This window comes from Bubalus kerabau, chromosome 2, assembly GCF_029407905.1.
Source record: "Bubalus kerabau isolate K-KA32 ecotype Philippines breed swamp buffalo chromosome 2, PCC_UOA_SB_1v2, whole genome shotgun sequence".
Lineage (NCBI taxonomy): Eukaryota > Metazoa > Chordata > Mammalia > Artiodactyla > Bovidae > Bubalus > Bubalus kerabau.
The window spans coordinates 103260533-103281430 of NC_073625.1; the positions used below are offsets into that span (position 1 = coordinate 103260533).

Consider the following 20898-nt stretch of genomic DNA (forward strand, 5'->3'; position numbering starts at 1 on the left):
TGGTTTTGGAGCCCAAGAAAATAAAGTCTTCTACTATTTTCATTGTTCCCCCATCTATTTGCCATTAAGTGATGAGATTAAATGAATGAAATTTTGCTAGGCGGTGAAAGCGGAGCAAGCCTTGGCAACAGACAGCTTCTCGGGGAGGATGGAATGTCCATCCATGTCAAAGCCCAAAGCCCAATCAAGCCACCCGCTCAGCTTCGGCTTTGTATTGAACTGTGCGAATTGAAAACGGCAGAGCAGGCAGCGCCCTGAACAAACCAGAAAAACAGCCTTCTGCAGTGCTCCTGAGCTCACAGCTGGGAATGCCTGTGGCGCCTGGAGGGAGCGAGGCGCGCTTGCCCCGCGCTAAAGGCAGCGGCCTGCCTGCCCCGCCCCGTCGGACCCCGCCTACTACCCGAGGCCTCCCCGCCCGGGGGTGGAGTGAGTAGCTCGCTAGGCCTCTTTGGACTCTGCACCCGCGGGTGTATGCGTACTGCTTCCTGGCGGGCTGTTTAGTCCCCCTCTGCCGGTTCATGGAGGGGGCCAGTCCCCCATCTCCAGGAGATGAGCTGGAGCTCTCGGTGATCCAAGGGCAGCCAGGCGAGCAGACGCCTCTCAACGGAGCCGTCCAGGGCATCGTTTCTTTAGCCGAGGAGCCCTGCCCAGTCCAGGTAAGGTCTCCTTGGCTCTGGCCGCTGTTATCCTGGCTCTAAGCCAGGCTGCAGGCCGGGACCCGGGTGTGGCAGGACACAGTTTCAGGTTTCCAGGCAGCTCCTGGGGCGCAGCCTACCCCAGCGTCCGTGGTGCGCTCTGGAAAGTTCTGAATGGAGCAGACATCGAAATGCCCTCCAGCCTGAGCCTTCCCTCGGATCCCTCCGACTCAGGGAAATTAAAGAGTTTTATCTGGGAAGTGTGTGCTCTTCTCTTCAGAGAGAGAATCATCAGAGGTAGAGGTGGTTTTGAAAAATTTTTTAACTTTCAAAAATCCACACCCCCCACACCCCGGTGCAAAGAATTAGAAATGATAACTGGAGTCCTCTTTTCTTGAGAATCTCTTAGCCTTCCTTTTCTATACTGCCTTGCCACTTGTTCCCCTACCACTCCCCGACCCCCAGCCTTCACCCACTGCCCACTATCATCCATCTTTGCTAACCATCCCCTGGGTCCACACTTTATGTCTTCGCCCAGTCTGGCCATTTGGTTTCGCAGAAAGAGATGTAGGGGAGAAGGGAGAAAAAGGCAAGAGAAGGAAATGGTAACCCACTCCAGTATTCTTGTCTGGAGAATCCCACGGACAGAGGAGCCTGGCCGGCTGCAGTCCGAGGGGTCGCAAAGAATCTGCTACTGAAGCGACTTAGCACTTAGCACAGAGGACTGGGGTGGGGGTGGGGGTGGAGTGAACTTGCCTTGCTTAACTCAGTTTCCAGGTTCGTGTCTCAAAGAACTAGACTATGATCATTTGCTTTGGCCTCATTTCAGTTTCTGAGAAAGTCGCTGGTGATGTTTAGACAGAACTCGTTTCTGATTCAGCCCTAACAGTGACAGGAAACTTATTCATTCTCATCAAATGCTTGTAAAACAGCAGAGACTTTGAATTCTACCTTCTGATTAACTCTTCAAACTGGCTGGATGTTTACTAGGTATATGGACCTCCCCATGTATATACATATGCTTCCAACCTGACCTTTCTGGGTCCCTCTCCTCCACTCCTATTTCTTTGACTGTTCAGCTGTTAATTTAAGGGGTAAACAGGAAATTCAGAAGTTGAAAGCATTGCTTTTACCTTCTTCTTGATTCCTGGAAATAATGTAAAGTCTGCTTTTATAGGTACCCTGGAGAGTAATTTGGTACTTTATATTTGAATGAAAGATGAATGCCATAGGACAATGAATGTTGAAGAAAGATGATTTGATCTCTGTGTATGTGGTTGTAATGGCAGACTTGCTTGGGTGGACTTGTATGGGTCCTCCAAGGCAGTGTCAGGGAGTGGGAATTGGGAGTACTTGCCTTGTGTTGGGTAGACCCAGGAACCCCAGGGACTGCATGGTTTGGGACTGAATCCAGACATCTGAGTTCTGGTGACACCTTCCCTACTAAAAGGTGTGTCCCGAGGCAAGAAACTAAGGTCTACGTTTTCTTTTCCCAGCTGTCAACTGACGGTAACGTAATGTGGCCAACCAGTCTTCTCTGTGAGCCTGGGAATTCACATTGAAGACAGTGGAGGAGCCGGACATATATAGGGTGTCAGTATTTTATTATCATTTAGTACCTACTTGGTAGAGATTGCTCTTTCATATTTTAATTACTTCCTTGTTAGCCAGGTGTATACAGATATCTGAGACTTCCTTGTGAACTAGCTTTGTAAGTCACTGAATAGGAAAGCTGTGTGAGGAACAGAATGGTGTGCAGATGAGGGTTACATCAGCATTTGGAGAACATTCTAGAAATGCTTGAAGAGGAAAAACTTTAGAAAAGAGAAAAAAATCCTCATCTAATGTGTTGATCATTCTCTTCGCTTCCATAGCATCAGTGGAAGTGTATTTTAAATTGAAAAGTCAACAAATGTAGCATAAGCATGAGATACAGACTTTTAAGAATTTGGTGTATTCAGTTCAGTTCAGTTCAGTCCCTCAGTCGTGTCTGACTCTTTGCTACCCCATGAATCGCAGCATGCCAAGCCTCCCTGTCCATCACCAACTCCCGGAGTTCACCCAGACTCACGTCCATCGAGTCAGTGATGCCATCCAGCCATCTCATCCTCTGTCATCCCCTTCTCCTTCTGCCCCCAATCCATCCCTCCCAGCATCAGAGTCTTTTCCAATGAGTCAACTCTTCGCATGAGGTGGCCAAAGTACTGGAGTTTCAGCTTCAGCATCATTCTTTCCAAAGAAATCCCAGGGCTGATCTCCTTCAGAATGGACTGGTTGGATCTCCTTGCAGTCCAAGGGACTCTCAAGAGTCTTCTCCAACACCACAGTTCAAAAGCATCAATTCTTCGGCGTTCAGCTTTCTTCACAGTCCAACTCTCACATCCATACATGATCACAGGAAAAACCATAGCCTTGACTAGACGAACCTTTGTTGGCAAAGTAATGTCTCTGCTTTTGAATATGCTATCTAGGTTGGTCATAACTTTTCTTCCAAGGAGTAAGCGTCTTTTAATTTCATGGCTGCAGTCACCATCTGCAGTGATTTTGGAACCCAGGAAAATAAAGTCTGACACTCTTTCCCCATCTGTTTCCCAAGAAGTGATGGGACCAGAGGCCATGATCTTCGTTTTCTGAATGTTGAGCTTTAAGCCAGCTTTTTCACTCTCCACTTGCACTTTCATCAAGAGGCTTTTGAGTTCCTTTTCACTTTCTCCCGTAAGGGTGGTGTCATCTGCATATCTGAGGTGATTGATATTTCTCCTGGCAATCTTGATTCCAGCTTGTGCTTCTTCCAGCCCAGCGTTTCTCATAATGTACTCTGCATAGAAGTTAAATAAGCAGGGTGACAATATACAGCCTTAACGTACTCCTTTTCCTATTTGGAACCAGTCTGTTGTTCCATTCCAGTTCTAACTGTTGCTTCCTGACCTGTATACAGATATCTGAAGAGGCAGATCAGGTGGTCTGGTATTCCCATCTCTTTCAGAATTTTCCACAGTTTATTGTGATCCACACAGTCAAAGGCTTTGGCATAGTCAATAAAGCAGAAATAGATGTTTTTCTGGAACTCTCTTACTTTTTCCATGATCCAGCAGATGTTGGCAATTTGATCTCTGGTTCCTCTGCCTTTTCTAAAACCAGCTTGAACATCAGGAAGTTCATGGTTCACATACTGCTGAAGCCTGGCTTGGAGAATTTTGAGCATTACTTTACTAGAGTGTGAGATGAGTGCAATTATGCAGTAGTTTGAGCATTCTTTGGCATTGCCTTTCTTTGGGATTGGAAAGAAAACTGACCTTTTCCAGTCCTGTGGCCACTGCTGAGTTTTCCTAATTTGCTGGCATTTTGAGTGCAGCACTTTCACAGCATCATCTTTCAGGATTTGGAATAGCTCAACTGGAATTCTATCACCTCCACTAGCTTTGTTCGTAGTAATGCTTTCTAAGGCCCAGTTGACTTCACATTCCAAGATGTCTGGCTCTAGGTCAGTGATCACACCATCATGATTATCTGGGTCGTGAAGATCTATACTGTATGTTAAGATTTCCAGTTTTGAAATGTAGCATGTGTTTTTATTAACCATATGTTTTGTACCTATCATGTGTCAAATACTTCTGCTACATAAATGCATTTAATTAGCACAACTAACTTTATTCTGATTTGACAAAGAGTGAAGAACTTGAGGCTCAGAGAATTTACCAAAATACTGAAGTTTGTTGGCTCTGAGATTGAACTCAGGCCTTTTAGGATTCAAACTTATGCTGGTTTTGTTGATTTATTTTATATGTGTGCATATATATGGAGAAGGCAATGGCACCCCACTCCAGGACTCTTGCCTGGAAATCCCATGGACAGAGGAGCCTGGTAGGCTGCAGTCCATGGGGTTGTTGAGGGTCAGACACGACTGAGTGACTTCACTTTCACTTTTCACTTTCATGCATTGGAGAAGGAAATGGCAACCCACTCCAGTGTTCTTGCCTGGAGAATCCCAAGGACGGGGGAGCCTGGTGGGCTGCCGTCTATGGGGTCGCACAGAGTCGGACACGACTGAAGCAACTTAGCAGCAGCAGCAGCAGCAGCAGCATATATATGAAAAGTAAAAGTGTTAGTCTCTCAGTCTTGTCCGACTCTTTGCAACCCCGTGGACTGTAGCCCACCAGACTTCTCTGTCCATGGGATTCTCCAGGCAAGAATATTGGAATGGGTAGCCATTCTCTTCTCCAGGGATCTTCCTGACCCAGGGATGGAACCTGAATCTCCTGCATTGTAGGTAGATTCTTTACTATCTGAGCCACCAGGGAAGCATATATGTGTGTATGTGTGTGTGTGTGTGTGTGTGTATGTGTGTATATATATATATAAAAAATATGTACATCTAATTTGAATATATAAACATAATCACATAATTTATATTCATTTGTGTATAACTGCCTAGATTATATACTATTAGTGATTCTGTAAATGATGGAACATAGGTGAAATACGAAGAGTTGAGTGGTGTATCAGGACTGATGAGGGAGTTACAGGCAGATGGGTAGATCGGTGAGGAGCAGGGAACAGTTTGGGCATCACTGGGAAGAAGACATCCCATATCATGGAGTATCTTCCTACCTGGAAGGGATATCTGAGGGGGTATTCAAGGGTCATGGGAAGAAGTTCTTTCCCTTTCTTAATTGGGTTCGGAAACTGAAGGAAAAATTGTAAGCCATTGAACTTCACTTTGCCTACTGTCAGTGTAAATAGGGCAGTGTAGTTGGGTCAAAACTGGAAAAGCCATCAGGGATAATTGAGCCAGACTAGCTTTTTTTTTTTAAATCAATTATTTATTTGCCTGTGCCTAGTCTTAGTTGTGACACGTGGGATTTTTGATCTTCATTGCAGCATATGAGATCTTCAGTTGCAGCCTGTGGGATTTGGTTTCCTGACCAGGGATCGAACCCGGGCCGGCTGTGTTTAAAACATGGAATCTTAGCCACTGAAGAACCACCAAGGAAGTCCCAAGACTAGTTTTCTTTTATGGTTTATTACATGGACTCTGACCTCAGTTTTTAAACAGAAGTCCCAGAGACATTTTTAAGGATAGTAGCCTCATGATAATAATAACTATTTATTCAGTACATGGAGAGTTTTGAGGTGGGCAAGGCAGATTTGAATAAGTTGGATAAAAATTAGCCTATTGCCACGTGTTGTTTAGAATTTAGGACTAGGATCAACTGGCTCTTTTGTGCTTCAGTCAACAAGTAGATTACGCCCCACAATGAACATTAAAGTATAGATTTTACTGTGTGCTAAGAAAATTTACCCGTCATCTATATAATATCTGGGCTTCCCTGGTGGCTCAGTGGTAAAGAATCTGCCTGCAATGCAGGAGCTGCAGGAGACATGGGTTTGATTCCTGGGTTGGGAATATCCCCTGAAGGAGGAAATGGCTACGCACTCCAGGATTCTGCCTGGAGAATCCCATGGATGGAGGAGCCTGGTGGGCTACAGTATATAGCATTGCAGAGTTGGACCTGACTGAAAAGACTGAGCATGCACACGTATAATATCTGCTCCTCTTTGAGCCAAAGAGAAGAAAAGCCTTTTGTATCCAAGAGCTATGTAGTCCTGCTATTGTTGCAGGACCGTATGTCATGTATTTGAACCTTATCTGAAGAGGGTTGTGAAAATCTGGGGAAATAGGCAAAGGAAAATCACAAAAATTCTTGGGCCATATACTTCAATCATAGAATGTAAGATGCAGTTTGTAAAAATCTTTGAAAGTCACTCTGGAGAAAAAACTTCCTGTGGCCTCTCCTCATGACCTAGAATTTGGGCAAGAGGGACTAAAGAAGGCAGTGAAGGAGGCAGTGTGTTTTCATGACCCAGTGTGTGCAAGTAGCGCACATCTTTTGTGTCAGAGGCTCTGTACCCTCAAGGTCCAGTGGAATCCCCTGGGGGCACTTCTAAAAAGAATTCTTGGGTTGACTGTAATGTAGAGACAGCCGAGAAGCCCTGTACTCGGTTGTCTTGTATGTGGCTAACTGACCGTTTTACTATGACTTAAAGGATGTGAAGATGAGTCATTCAAAGGATAGTGGTCTCTGCCTTGGAGCTGACAGCAGGCAGGTGAAGGGGGTTGCATGTAGGACGGCTGTGATGGGCTGGACTGGAAGAGGCATTTCCTACAGAGGAGGGCTGTGTAATTCTGAGGCGAGTTCACCCAGGAAATGAGAATATTGGTTTCATCAAACCACTAGGGTCCTGGTTGTGGTCTCTAGGGGACAGCATATATGAAGGCCAAAAGACCAGAGAGGTATATGACCCTCATTCTCTGGCTCATTTGAGACTCCAGGCCATTTCGTGTAGGGCCACCCAAGATGGTCATGGTGGAGAGTTCTGACAAAATGTGGTCTGCTGGAGAAGGGAATGGCAAACCACTTCAGTATTCTTGCCTTGAGAATCCCATGAACAGTATGAAAAGGCAAAAAGATAGGACACTGAAAGATGAACGCCCCAGGTTGGTAGGTGCCCAATATGCTACTGGAGATCAGTGGAGAAATAACTCCAGAAAGAATGAAGAGATGGAGCCAAAGCAAAAACAACACCCAGTTGTGAATGTGACTTGTGATGGAAGTAAAGTCTGATGCTGTAAAGAGCAATACTGCATAGGAACCTGGAATGTTCCTAGTCCATGAATCTAGTCATGTTCATGGTTCGTGGTTCATGGTCCATGAATCAAGGCAAATCCTAGTCCATGAACCTAGTCATGTTCATGGTCCATGAATCAAGGCAAATTGGAAGTGGTCAAACAGGAGATGGCAAGAGTGAATGTCGACATTCTAGGAATCAGTGAACTAAAATGGACTGGAATGGGTGAATTTAACTCAGATGGCCATTATATCTACTACTGTGGGCAGGAATCCCTTAGAAGAAATAGGGTAGGCATCTGAGTCAACGAAAGAGTCCAAAATGCAGTACTTGGATGCAATCTCAAAAATGACAGAATGATCTCTGCTCGTTTCCAAGGCAAACCATTCAATATCACAGTAATCCAAGTCTATTCTCCGGCCAGTAATGCTGAAGAAGCTGAAGTTGAATGGTTCTATGAAGACCTACAAGACCTTCTAGAACTAACACCCAAAAAAGATGTCCTCTTTATTATAGGGGGCTGGAATGCAAAAGTAGGAAGTCAAGAAACACCTGGAGTAACAGGCAAATTTGGCCTTGGAGTACAAAAAATGAGCAGGTCAAAGGCTAACAGAATTTTCCCAAGAGAACACACTGGTCATAGCAAACATCTTCCAACAACACAAGAGAAGACTCTACACATGGACATCACCAGACAGCCAATACCAAAATCAGATTGGTTATATTCTTTGCAACCAAAGAGGGAGAAACTCTATACAGTCAGCAAAAACAAGACCAGGAGCTGACTGTGGCTCAGATCATGAACTCCTTATTGCCACATTCAGACTTAAGTTGAAAGAAAGTAGGGAAAAGCACTAGACCATTCAGGTATGACCTAAATCAAATCCCTTACAATTACACAGTGGAAGTGACAAATAGATTCGAGGGATTAGATCTGATAGGCAGAGTGCCTGAAGAACTATGGACAGATTTTGTGACATTGTACAGGAGGCCCGAATCAAGACCATTCCCAAGAAGAATAAATGCAAAAAGGTAAAATGTTTGTCTGAGGAGGCCTTACAAATAGCTGTGAAAAGAAGAGAAGCAAAAGGCAAAGGAGAAAAGGAAAGATATAAGCATCTGGATGTAGAGTTCCAAAGAATAGCAAGGAGAAATAAGAAAGCCTTTTTCAATGATCATTGCAAAGAAATAGAGGAAAACAATAGAATGGGAAAGACTAGAGATCTCTTCAAGAAAATTAGAGATAGTAAGGGAACATTTCATGCAAATATGGGCACATAAAGGACAGAAACGGTATGGGCCTAACAGAAGCAGAAGATATTAAGAAGAGGTGGCAAGAATACACAGAAGAACTACACAAAAAAGATCCTCATGACCCAGATAATCACGAAGGTGTGATCACTCACCTAGAGCCAGACGTCCTGGAATTCAAAGTTGGGTGGGCCTTAGGAAGCATCACTATGAATAAAGCTAGTGGAGGTGATGGAATCCCAGTTGAGCTATTTCAAATCCTAAAAGGTGATGCTGTGAAAGTGCTGCACTCAATATGCCAGCAAATTTGGAAAACTCAGCAGTGGTCACTGGACTGGAAAAGATCAGTTTTCATTCCAATCCCAAAGAAAGGCAATGCCAAAGAATGTTCAAACTACTGCACAATTGCACTCATCTCACATGCTAACAAAGTAATACTCAAAATTCTCCAACTCAGGCTTCAACAGTATGTGAAACCTGAACTTCCAGATGTTCCAGCTGAATTTAGAAATGGCAGAGGAACCATAGATCAAATTGCCAACATCTGTTGTATCATCGAAAAAGCAAGAGAGTTCCAGAAAAATGTCTACTTCTGCTTTATTGACTATTCCAAAGCCTTTGACTGTGGATCACAACAAACTGTGGAAAATTCTTCAAGAGATGGGAATACCAACCCACCTGACCTGTCTCCTGAGAAATCTGTATGCAGGTCAGGAAGCAACAGTTAGAACTGTACATGGAACAGCTGACTGGTTTCAAATCGGGAAAGGAGTACATCAAGGCTGTATATTGTCACCCTGCTTATTTAACTTATATGCAGAGTATATCATGTGAAATGCCGAGCTGGAGGAAGTACAAGCTGAAATCAAGATTGCCGGGAGAAATATCAATAACCTCAGATATACAGATGGCACCACCCTTATGGCAGAAAGCAAAGAAGAACTAAAGAGCCTTTTGATGAAAGTGAAAGAGGAGAGTGAAAAAGTTGGCTTGAAACTCAACATTCAGAAAATATGATCATGGCATCTGGTCCCATCACTTCATGGCAAAGAGATGGGGAAACAATGGAAACAGTGAGAGACTAATTTTTTCAGGCTCCAAAATCACTGCAGATGGTACCTGCAGCCGTGAAATTAAAACACGCTTGCTCCTTGGAATAAAGCTATGACCAACCTAGACAGCATATTCAAAAGCAGAGACATTACTTTGCCAACAAAAGTCTCTCTAGTCAAAGCTATGGTTTTTCCAGTAGTCATGTATGGATGTGAGAGTTGGACTATAAAGAAAGCTGAGCTCTGAAAAATTGATGCTTTTGAACTTGGTGTTGTAGAAGACTCTTGAGAGTCCCTTGGACTACAAAGGGATCCAATCCTAAAAGAAATCAGTCCTGAATGTTCATTAGAAGGACTGATGCTGAAGCTGAAACTCCAATAATTTGGCCACCTGATGTGAAAAACTGGCTCACTTGAAAAGCCCCTGATACTGGGAAATTTTGAAGGTAGCAGGAGAAAGGGACAACAGAGGATGAGATAGTTGGATGGTATCACCGACTCGATGGACATGAGTTTGAGTAAGCTCCAGGAGTTGATGATGGACAGGGATGCCTGGCGTGTTACAGTCCATGGGGTCACAAAAAGTTGGATACAACTGAGCGACTGAACTGAACTGAACTGACTTGTGGTCCCTGCTGTCTCATGAGAACTAAAAATGTGTCTCAGGACCTCTGTTAACAGGAAGATAGGTTTCTATCCTGAGAAGTTCAAGGCTTCTTGTATTGGGGTCCTCTTTGCCATGTGCCTTGTTGAGCCCCTAGCCTTGGTGACCTTGGAGCAGTGCTCAGGCTTCAGGTGAGAGTGAGAGGTGCTTACGCTCGGACTCCAGACACCCTTACCTCAAAGAGAGTTTGCCTCTGTCTAGATGTTGCTGGGACCTTTACGCCATCCCCTCACCACACATCACCTGAAGGGCCAGTGCACGCAGGGGCTCCAAAGTGTGACCTCTACTCTAGAACTTTTCAAAGTACATTTTCAATATTTGGGGCACCCATTGTAACTCAGGAACACACATTTATTAACTGCGTCTTACCTGTATGAGTTGTGGGATATAAGAACAGGGGAATTTTAAGAGCCACTCCTCACTCTGGGTGGTTTCACTTTCCCTACGTAAATAAGGCCAGTATCTATTTACATTTGGACCTGAAACCAGACAAGGCAGGTGATGGCCACAGCAGATGAGCTGTGTGGACAGCTCATATACTGGGTGCTCTCTGAGGGAAGCCTGGTAGGGAGGCCTCCACAAAAGGGAGAGATTTTACCTGGTTTCCAGAGGGCAGGAGGCTCCAGACCAGGGCCCCCCACCCACCTCTGGTAAAGCAGTTGATTCACGTTGGGAGATTTACATTTTCAAACTGGGGCTGCCCATTTCCCCTATAATCTGTGCCTAGGTGTGTGTTGTTTAAATTCCCCTTCAGAAGATTCTGAGGGCTGGGACCCACTCAGTAAGAAAAACGGAATTGTCCTTATGTGGACAGTTTTCTTTCCTGATGGCTCCCGCTAAAGTCACCACGGGAGAGAAAGTTAACAAGGCATCAATTCAGGAAGTGCCTGCTGCTGCTTGGTGGGAAGGTGAACACTCAGTGTAACCCACTGGCTCCCATGTTGAGAGCCAATGTCAAGTGCGCTCAGGGGTGCCAAAGCGCGACCTCCACTCTGCCCTTGTTTAGCATATGCTTCGTCTGCATGATCTCTAGGTTTACAACATTCCTGTGGGCCAGATTTATTACTCACATGTTTTACAGTTGTGAACCTTGGGGCCAGTGAGTTTCAGCAAGTAGTTTGCTGATAGTCACCCTGCCTTTAAGTGGTGTAACTGGGATTGGGATCCAGATCCAGATCCACATTTTTTATCCATCATATTCTATTGTTTCCCATGGTTTTCATGTAGGACACACGAGAAGAGGAATGGGACCTTTTAGGGGTTAGCTACAGTACTGAGAGAGAAAGCTGGGTGCACACGTAAGCTGGAGCTCCACACACTGATGCGGGGAGGCTGTGGACTAGAGAGAGAGCGCCTGCGCGGGGCAGTGACACTCAGCCAGGATACAACCCCAACCTGGCCAACCTCTCCCAAACTGCTTCTTCGAAGTGGGCTTATCTTTGTTCCTTTGTAGGTGTTATGGTCTCCTCGGGCTGCCATGACAGAACACCACAGGGCAGGTGGCTTAATCAACAGAAATTAATGTTCTCACAGTCCAGGAGACTGGATGTCCCAGATCAGGGTGCCAGCGTGGTTGGTTTCTGGTGAGAGCTCTCTTCCTGGCAGTAGAAGGCCACCTTCTCAGCATATCGTCCCATGTCCTTTTCTTGGTGCATGTTCACAGAGGGAGAGAGAGACAGTGTGAGTTCTCTGGTATCTCTTCTTATAAGGACACTGCGTGGTGTGTGTACGTGCTAAGTCACTTCAGTCGTGTCCGACTCTTTGCGACCCTATGGACTATAGGCCACCAGGCTGTTCTGTCCATGGGATTCTCCAGGTAGGAATACTGGAGTGAGTTATCATGCCCTCCTCCAGGGGATCTTCTCCACCCAGGGACTGAAACAGCATCTGCTATGTCTCCTGGATCGGCAGGTTCTTTACCACTAGTGCCACCTGGGAAGCCCCATAAGGACACTAATCCCACCCTTAGAACTTCATTCTCTATTATTTCTTTACCAGGCCCATGTCCAAATACAGCCACACTGGGGTGGTGGGTAAGGTGGTTTAGGATATCAACATATGAATCCTGGGATAAAACCATTAAATCCATAAGGGTAGGTAAAATGAGTTTCCTCCAGCTGTCTTCAAGATTTTTTGTGTGTTTGGATTTTAGCAATTTTAATATTTGTCTAGGTACAGTTTGTTTGTTTTCCCTAAGTTTGGACTCTTAAGTTTCTTAAGTATGTCATTTTGTGCCCGTCTGTAGTCTTAGGATGTTTTACCCAGTATTTCTTCAAATATTTTATCTGCCCTCAGTTTTTTATTCTCCCTCTGGGATTCCAGTTATCTTTGGACTGGGTTGTTTAATACTGTCCCACAGTTCTTCATTGCTCTGTTATTTATCACTCTTTTCTCTTTGGTTTTCACTTTATGTAATTTCTATTATCCTAACTTCAAGTTAGGGCTTCCCTTGTGGCTCAGTAGTAAAGAATCCACCTGCCAATGCAGGAGACAAGGGTTCAATCCCTGGGTTGGGAAGATTCCCTGGAGAAGGAAATGGCAACCCATTCCAGTATTCTTGCCGGTGAAATCCCAAGGCCAGAGGAGCCTGGAGGGCTACAGTCCATGGGGTTGAAGAAGAATAGGACACTAATTAGCAACTAAGTAACAACACCAACACCTCCCTTGCAGGGCTGTATAGATAAGTGAAATGGTGTTCTGTAGACCATAGCCCTTGTAATTATTTATTTTGACCCCACCCTCTGCATCACTGAACACATTGCAGGCTTATTTCCTGGTGTTCCTTCCTTATTACATAGAGTCTGGGCCACAGCAGTAGGTTCTTAGCTTTTTCTTGGTGTAAACTATACATTCAGTTCAGTTCAGTTCAGTTGCTCAGTCCAACTCTTTGCAACCCTATGAATCGCAGCACGCCAGGCCTCCCTGTTCATCACCAACTCCCGGAGTTCACTCAGACTCATGTCCATCGAGTCAGTGATGCCATCCAGCCATCTCATCCTCTGTCGTCCCCTTCTCCTCCTGCCCTCAATCCCTCCCAGCATCAGAGTCTTTTCCAATGAGTCAACTCTTCGCATGAGGTGGCCAAAGTACTGGAGTTTCAGCTTCAGCATCATTCTCTCCAAAGAAATCTCAGGGCTGATCTCCTTCAGAATGGACTGGTTGGATCTCCTTGCAGTCCAAGGGACTCTCAAGAGTCTTCTCCAACACCACAGTTCAAAAGCATCAGTTCTTCGGCACTCAGCCTTCTTCACAGTCCAACTCTCACATCCATACATAACCACAGGAAAAACCATAGCCTTGACTAGACGAACCTTTGTTGGCAAAGTAATGTCTCTGCTTTTGAATACACTATCTAGGTTGGTCATAACTTTCCTTCCAAGGAGTAAGCGTCTTTTAATTTCATGGCTGCAGTCACCATCTGCAGTGATTCTGGAGCCCTGAAAAATAAAGTCTGACACTGTTTCCACTATTTCCCCATCTATTTCCCATGAAGTGATGGGACCGGATGCTATGATCTTCGTTTTCTGAATGTTGAGCTTTAAGCCAACTTTTTCACTCTCCACTTTCACCTTCATCAAGAGGCTTTTTAATTCCTCTTCACTTTCTGCCATAAGGGTGATGTCATCTGCATATCTGAGGTGATTGATATTTCTCCTGGCAATCTTGATTCCAGCTTGTGTTTCTTCCAGTCCAGCGTTTCTCATGATGTACTCTGCATATAAGTTAAATAAACAGGGTGACAATATACAGCCTTGACATACTCCTTTTCCTATTTGGAACCAGTCTGTTGTTCCATGTCCAGTTCTAACTGTTGCTTCTTGACCTGCATACAAATTTCTCAAGAGGCAGATCAGGTGGTCTGGTATTCTCTTTCAGAATTTTCCAGTTTATTGTGATCCACACGGTCAAAGGCTTTGGCATAGTCAGTAAAGCAGAAATAGATTTTTTCTGGAACTCTCTTGCTTTTTCCATGATCCAGCAGATGTTGGCAATTTGATCTCTGGTTTCTCTGCCTTTTCTAAATCCAGCTTGAACATCAGGAAGTTCATGGTTCACATATTGCTGAAGCCTGGCTGGGAGAATTTTAAGCATTAATTTACTATCCTGTGAGATGAGTGCAATTGTGCGGTAGTTTGAGCATTTTTGGCATTGCCTTTCTTTGGGATTGGAATGAAAACTGACCTTTTCCAGTCCTGTGGCCACCGCTGAGTTTTCCAAATTTGCTGGGATATTGAGTGCAGCACTTTCACAGCATCATCTTTCAGGATTTGGAATAGCTCAACTGGAATTCTATCACCTCCACTAGCTTTGTTCCAAGGAGTAAGCATCTTTTAATTATTTTTCTCTTAATCTTCTACTCAGCTTTGTGTACCAAAAATCTTCAGTGGGTTCCCAGTACAGACCAAATTAAGTCTACACCACTCTGGAAGCATTCAAGATGCTTCAGGGATGCTCCAACCTTTCATTCTCTCCAATCTTAACTGTCGTTACTTGCCTCTGAAACCTGCATTCCCATCAGATGAATCTTTTAGCCAATTTCATTATGAATCAATGCTGAGGATGTTCTTTCTTGGGTTTGGAATGCCTTTCTCTGTTCATCTTTCAAAATCTTGCCTGTTCTTCCCACCTCAGAGTCCCCAGAGCATGTTCTCCTTAACTTCTTTATGACGTTCCATCTGTTCTTTTGTGAACTTGACTCAGTAGAGTGAAGTTCCTTGAGATCAGGATCCTGCTGCCTTCATTTCTGTGTCACTGGCCCATAGTAAGCATTAAAAAATGTTTCTTGAAACCAAATGACTGCATCACAGTCTTCCTCTGCTTTCCAGGCTAACAAGGAAAGCCCTTGGAGCTCCTGTAATAAGAAGTTGATTGGAAAGTGCAAACTCTGGATGGTCCTTGCCTCTGTTTTCCTGAGTTTCATTCTAGTCATCATCATAAGCTTATGTCTCACTGGAGGTAAGAGAGTTTTAAATGTGACTAAGTTGATGTATTTTAAGAACTTATGTAATGCTTATGACTTAAATGCTGAAATCGAAGATGTACTCACTGCTACTTCACCACTATAATATGAATTTAAAACTGCTTTGGGGTATGTTGTATAGATGGGCGATATACATGATTTTTGCTTTTTTTTTTTTACTTTTGGTTTGTTTGTTTGTTTTATAAACTCTGGTAGAAATATGGGGACCATTGTTTTGCCCTAAACTCTATGCACTGGATGTTGAAGATTTCTCAAAAATTTTAATTTACTTAAACATAAATTGATATTTTATTGTATCTTACACATGTGTGTTTGAAAATTTTTTAAAATAATTTACTTAGTAAAGATAATTATTATAAAGGGTTATTATTGTATAAAGCCAACTTTATCTGATATACCTGGCACATCATTGTAATGACAAAATGATGAATAACGTATTTGAAAGCATTTTAAAAACTATAGAAGCATGTATCTATTAGCTGTCATCTTAACTTCTTTTAGAAATCACTATGTTTGTGTTTATGGGTGTGCAAAATAAAAACTCATATGGTGCTGGTGTTGCCTATGTATTCTACATATATTATCTCATTTTATCTTGTATTCTGAATATGAAAATAGTACATGTTCAGTTACCCATAAAGCCCATCCATATTATTAGTATTTTGTTACACTTTTCTCTAGTCTTTTTCTTACCTGCATTTTAAGGATAATTTGAGGTCAGTTTTTTTTTTTTTTTTATAATTTTGTGGCTTAACTTTAAGATTTTAATGTTACATTGCAATCATTTTGACAATTCATTAAAAGTTATGTGTGAACATATATATATATATATATATATATATTTTAAATTACTGCATGATGTACTCTTCCACACTTTTAAAAAGTCTTTTGCTGCTGCTGCTGCTAAGTTGCTTCAGTCGTGTCCAACTGTGTGTGACCCCATAGACGGCAGCCCACCAGGCTCCCCCATCCCTGGGACTCTCCAGGCAAGAACACTGGAGTGGGTTGCCATTTCCTTCTCCAATGCATGAAAGTGAAAAGTGAAAGTGAAGTCGCTCAGTCGACCCCATGGACTTCAGCCTACCAGGCTCCTCCATCCATGGGATTTTCCAGGCAAGAGTAGCGGAGTGGGTTGCCATTGCCTTCTCCGAAAAAGTCTTTTAGGTAGTTGCTATTATTTTTTTTTTATGATTATTAGTATTAAGATTTTTATGATGACAAATATAGCACCCCCTAGTGGGCAATCATTTCTGTTTCAAAAAAGAAAATGCTTTCATTTCTATGTAGGGATGGTTGCAGGCTGCAGGGGTGTGAAGGGGCTCTTCTGAAGCAGGGATACTCAATGATTTCTGTTTCAAAAAAAGAAAGAAGAAAAATGCTTTGATTTGTGTGTAGGGGTGGTTGCAGGCTGCAGCGGTGTGAGGGGGCTCTTTTGAAGTGGGCATACTCACTCTGAAGTGGATCATGAGAGTGATCTGGTCACCACAGGATTAAGGTTGAGCCGGGCTGTCCATAGCAAACCCAGTCACAGAATGCGAGCAAGAATGGCGGCCCCTGAGTTTCTCCAGAGGGGGCCCTGGGAATTCTCCTAAGGGCCTGCATTCGTTATTCACCTCCTGTTCCACCTTGTCCCAACCCTTTCATCTCCTGTCTCAAGGTATTATGGTGCTTGAAGGAATAGGAAAACTCTGATGAGGTGTGCCATCCTCCAGCATGTGAGCCTCCCAGGCGGCCACCATGTCTGCTTAGTAACTTAGGGCAGTGTTTAGGTGGGATGCTGTGGCTTTGTGGCCACAGACTGGTCCTGAGTAGGGAGAAGCTGATAAGGGGTGCCACTGCCCCTCCTCCATCACACTGAGGACAGTAGGTTTAGTGTGAGTGTTGGTACTACCTCTTCCATCAACTCCCACGTGTAGATGTTGAAACTGAACTGAGTCACACAATCTTATCCTGTCACAACCAGCCAGTGCTGGCCTGAAAGTTGGCTGATCTATCTGCCAGCATCGGGCGCCTGTAACAGAGGATGATACCACAGATCTGGTTGGTTTGATATTCAGGATTCTAAAGCCCTGGACCCAGGCACTTCCCTGGTGGTCCAGTGGCTAAGACTCCATGCATGAGTTTGATCTGTGGTCGGGGAACTAAGATCCCACCAAGTGTGTGGACAAAAAAGAAAACAGCCAAACCCCCAAAGACTCAAGAACCAAGAGCTCTCTTCAATTCTCAGAGAGTCACTTGACTTCAAATCATGAAGAACAACCTGCAGAGGAAAGGATTCCATCTCCCTCCACAGTTTCTCAGGGGACATGAGAGTTTACAGGATCAGATTTAGGGATGAACTTTTTCTTAACACTTGTGGTGCAAACTTTCTTTTTAATTTGGTTATAAAATTATTTAAAAGGGTTGATGCTCCAAGAGATTTTCAAACTTTTACTTTTTTTAAATCAGGGAAATACTTTTACTTTACTTGGCACCTGAACTTTCAAGGGTTTGGGTCTGTGGGGAGAGTCTAGTGTGGGTGGTGGGGGGTACGGTAGGTAAGAAGAAGGAAGGACAGGACTCCCTCTGGGCTTCCCAGCCTCACCCAGAGCAGCTCTGTGGGTGTGTCTGGGATGATAGTCGGCAATAATCAGCCATTGTTCAAGTGCCAGGCCCACTGATATGAATCGAGTGTTGATAGAACCTCTTGGCACTCTGTGGAAAATGCTGCCATCTGGGGAAAGGGCCATTGGGAAAGTCGAAGGCTGTGCCTTCATAAGTGAATGTGGGAGGGGCAATATATGGGTAAGGGGGAAAGAAATCCAAACTTTTAGGTATAAAATAAGCTACAGGGATATATTGTACAAAATGGGGAATGTAGCCGGTATTTTATAATGACTATGAATGGAGTATAACCTTTAAAAATTGTGAATCACTATATTGTACTCTTGATAGTTCAGTTGGTAAAGAATCCACCTGCAATGCAGGAGACCCTGGTTTGATTCCTGGGTTGGGAAGATCCACGGGAGAAGGGATAGGCTACCCACTCCACTATTCTTGGGCTTCCCTTGTGGATCAGCTGGTAAAGAATCCACCGGCAATGCAGGAGACCTGGGTTCGATCCCTGGGCTGGGAAGATGCCCTGGAGAAGGGAAAGGCTATCCACTCCAGTATTCTGGCCTGGAGAATTCCATGGACTGTATAGTCCATGGGGTCACAAAGAGTCGGACACGACTGAGCAACCTTCACTTTTGCTTCACTTTCTTTTCATAACTTATATAATATTGTATGGCAACTATGCTTCAATATATATGTAAAAGGAATGAGTATACATTTGTTAGAAAGTGATGCTGTCTCTTCATTTGGAAGTGAAGTTTCTCAGGACCTTGTTTGCCATTCCTCCCGCCTCCTTACTCTACTGTCTCGGGGCTCTGCAGTCCCCAGACTGAGTCTCAGAGATGAAGATGATAATAGCCATGGAGCTGGAGTGGACAAAGAGGGGGCATTAATTGTATCCCAGTGTGGAAGGGTATCCAATTCTAGGGAGGGGACAATAGGGTACCCAGAATGAGATGCCTGGGGGAGCTGTATCTTGTCACTGACATTGATAGGAATGGCTATGATGTGGTGATAATACAAGCAGACCATCCTGTGGTCAGTTGCATTATTATTAATTCTGTACAGACCGTGCACCCCTTCTTGCCTGCACCTGGAATAACCTGTCCCCCTACTCTGCCCTTGGTATGCCACTGAAGTGATGGAAAGTTAGGATCACAGCTCAGCTTAAGGCATTGACGCTGGGCTGTGTCCATACTGTGGAGCAGAGGCTAACACTCCTCCAGGCTCACAGAGACAATGAAACTTTATCATTATTATTATTATTTCTTTTTGAGACCTTCTTAAAATGGACAATTTTGGGGTGGGGGCATAGCTCAGAGAATCCTTGTTGAATCTAGAGGCTAGTTTTGTCCCACCTCTTAAAAAAAAAATATTGATGGATTCTCTTTCTCCCTAAGGAATTATAAATTCCTTGTTGTGAAGAGTAAAGGCGGTGGGGGTGGGGGGTGGGAGGGGAAGCTTTCATCTCTGTCTCCCTCACTTCCTCTCTCTAAGTCCTTTCCTGTCTGGATAATTTGAAGAATCAGTTAAGCATCCTCAAGGACTCTGCTTTCTTTACTAATCTATCCCAACCAGGCAGAGGAAAGATCCTAGGAACACCTTAACTAGTGAAACCCTTCCTTGGTTTGGGCAAAAATATTTTAAATGTTACAGACTGCAAACTGTGATGAGTAGGTAGATGCTTAGAAATGTGATTGAAAGGTGACCATTTTTAATAGTTAAGAAATGCTTATGTGATGTCTCCCAGCTCTCTTACCAGATCTTGGGAATAAGAACCGCATCTTACAACATCACACAGTCCTGGTGGATAAACAGGTCGCACAGATTGCTCCCTGGTATAGGGTGACTTTGGGAAAATCCTAGGCAGACAGCAAGGTCCTTGGGAGCAGGAACTTCACAGTCCAGGACCTTGAAATTTCTCTGCATTTTCCCCTGCTTCTCTTTCCCTCATGTATCATATGATCCTCTGCCTTCCTAAGACCAACCTCTTCACCTGTGCTCTCCATGGAGTCCTCTCCAGCTTCTTCCGACCTGTGGACTTCCAGATATTGCACGCCCTCTCTAAAAGCATCCTCTTGGGCCTCTTCAAATGTGCTCATAGTCTCTCCTTCAGAGCAGTCTTCCATCAGCATCTTGCTACTTCATTTAGATATTTTTCTCTATTTTTTCACTGGCAAACTTCTAGAAAGAGAGATCTGTACTCCTAAACCACTGTATCCATTGGTCCCAAATTCTCTTCCTAAGGTCAATAGCAAGTGTCTGATGATGAAGGCCAGTGGTCTTTCTCCCTCCCCCTCTCCGCCCTATTTGCAGCTGCCAGGTCTCTCAGCTGTGTTGTACTCTTCCGGGCCTTCAGAACTCCCAGACTTTATTTCTGCCTTTGGCCTCCGTGTTGTGGTTGCAGGAGGCGTATCTTCAGGTTTCTGACTTTTCTCATTCGTTCTTTCCCTTGAGAAGTTTGTTTAGTCCCAGGGCAGCGGCCATCCCCACCTTGGAGATGACTCCAAGAAGTTCATGCACATGTTTTTCCTGAGTTTTAGTCACGCTCTTTGCTGGAGTTCTCTACCTGGAAATAACTATCACCCTCTTTATCATTATTCATCTGAAACTACTATTTGTGGGAATCCCCTTCTTCACCCTTCATATTTTCATGGTGAATCATTAAGCTAGGTTTATATCATCCAATTGTGTAACTTTAGGCAAATTCTTCAATGTTCTTGGCCTCAGTTTCCTCATTTGTAAAATATAAGTGATTTCTGAATCTGTGTCTATAAATGTACCCTGACCCTCCTACTTAACTAGCTCAATTGACCTAAGAAAATTGTGCCTTTTTTCTAAGAATGTCTTCATTTTAAAATGAAAACATGAATATTTAATTCATAAGGTTGACTGGAGGATTACATGAGGTTAACAACTACAAGTACATAGCAGGATGTCTGTGTATAACTCTTAATATAGCAGCTATTATTCTTGCTGTTACCCACGCTTGATTCTTTGGAACATTATTCTCCTGTTATCCACACTTGATTCTTTGAAACATTTTTGAATTCTTCTTCTCTCCTATTGCTAGATAATGACTAGATCTTA

At 43.9% G+C, this 20898-nt stretch overlaps 1 protein-coding gene across 1 annotated transcript in view; it reads left to right on the top strand.

The window, feature by feature from the left end:
* The first annotated feature begins 397 nt into the window (after positions 1 to 397).
* Positions 398 to 20898, top strand: part of C2H3orf52 (chromosome 2 C3orf52 homolog) — a 40907-nt gene continuing 20406 nt past the window's right edge. Inside the window, exons 1-2 of the mRNA XM_055570271.1 lie at positions 398 to 656; positions 15059 to 15188. Of these exons, the coding sequence (XP_055426246.1) occupies positions 519 to 656; positions 15059 to 15188 (268 nt within the window). The 5' untranslated portion in view covers positions 398 to 518. The remainder of the gene's footprint in view (positions 657 to 15058; positions 15189 to 20898) is intronic.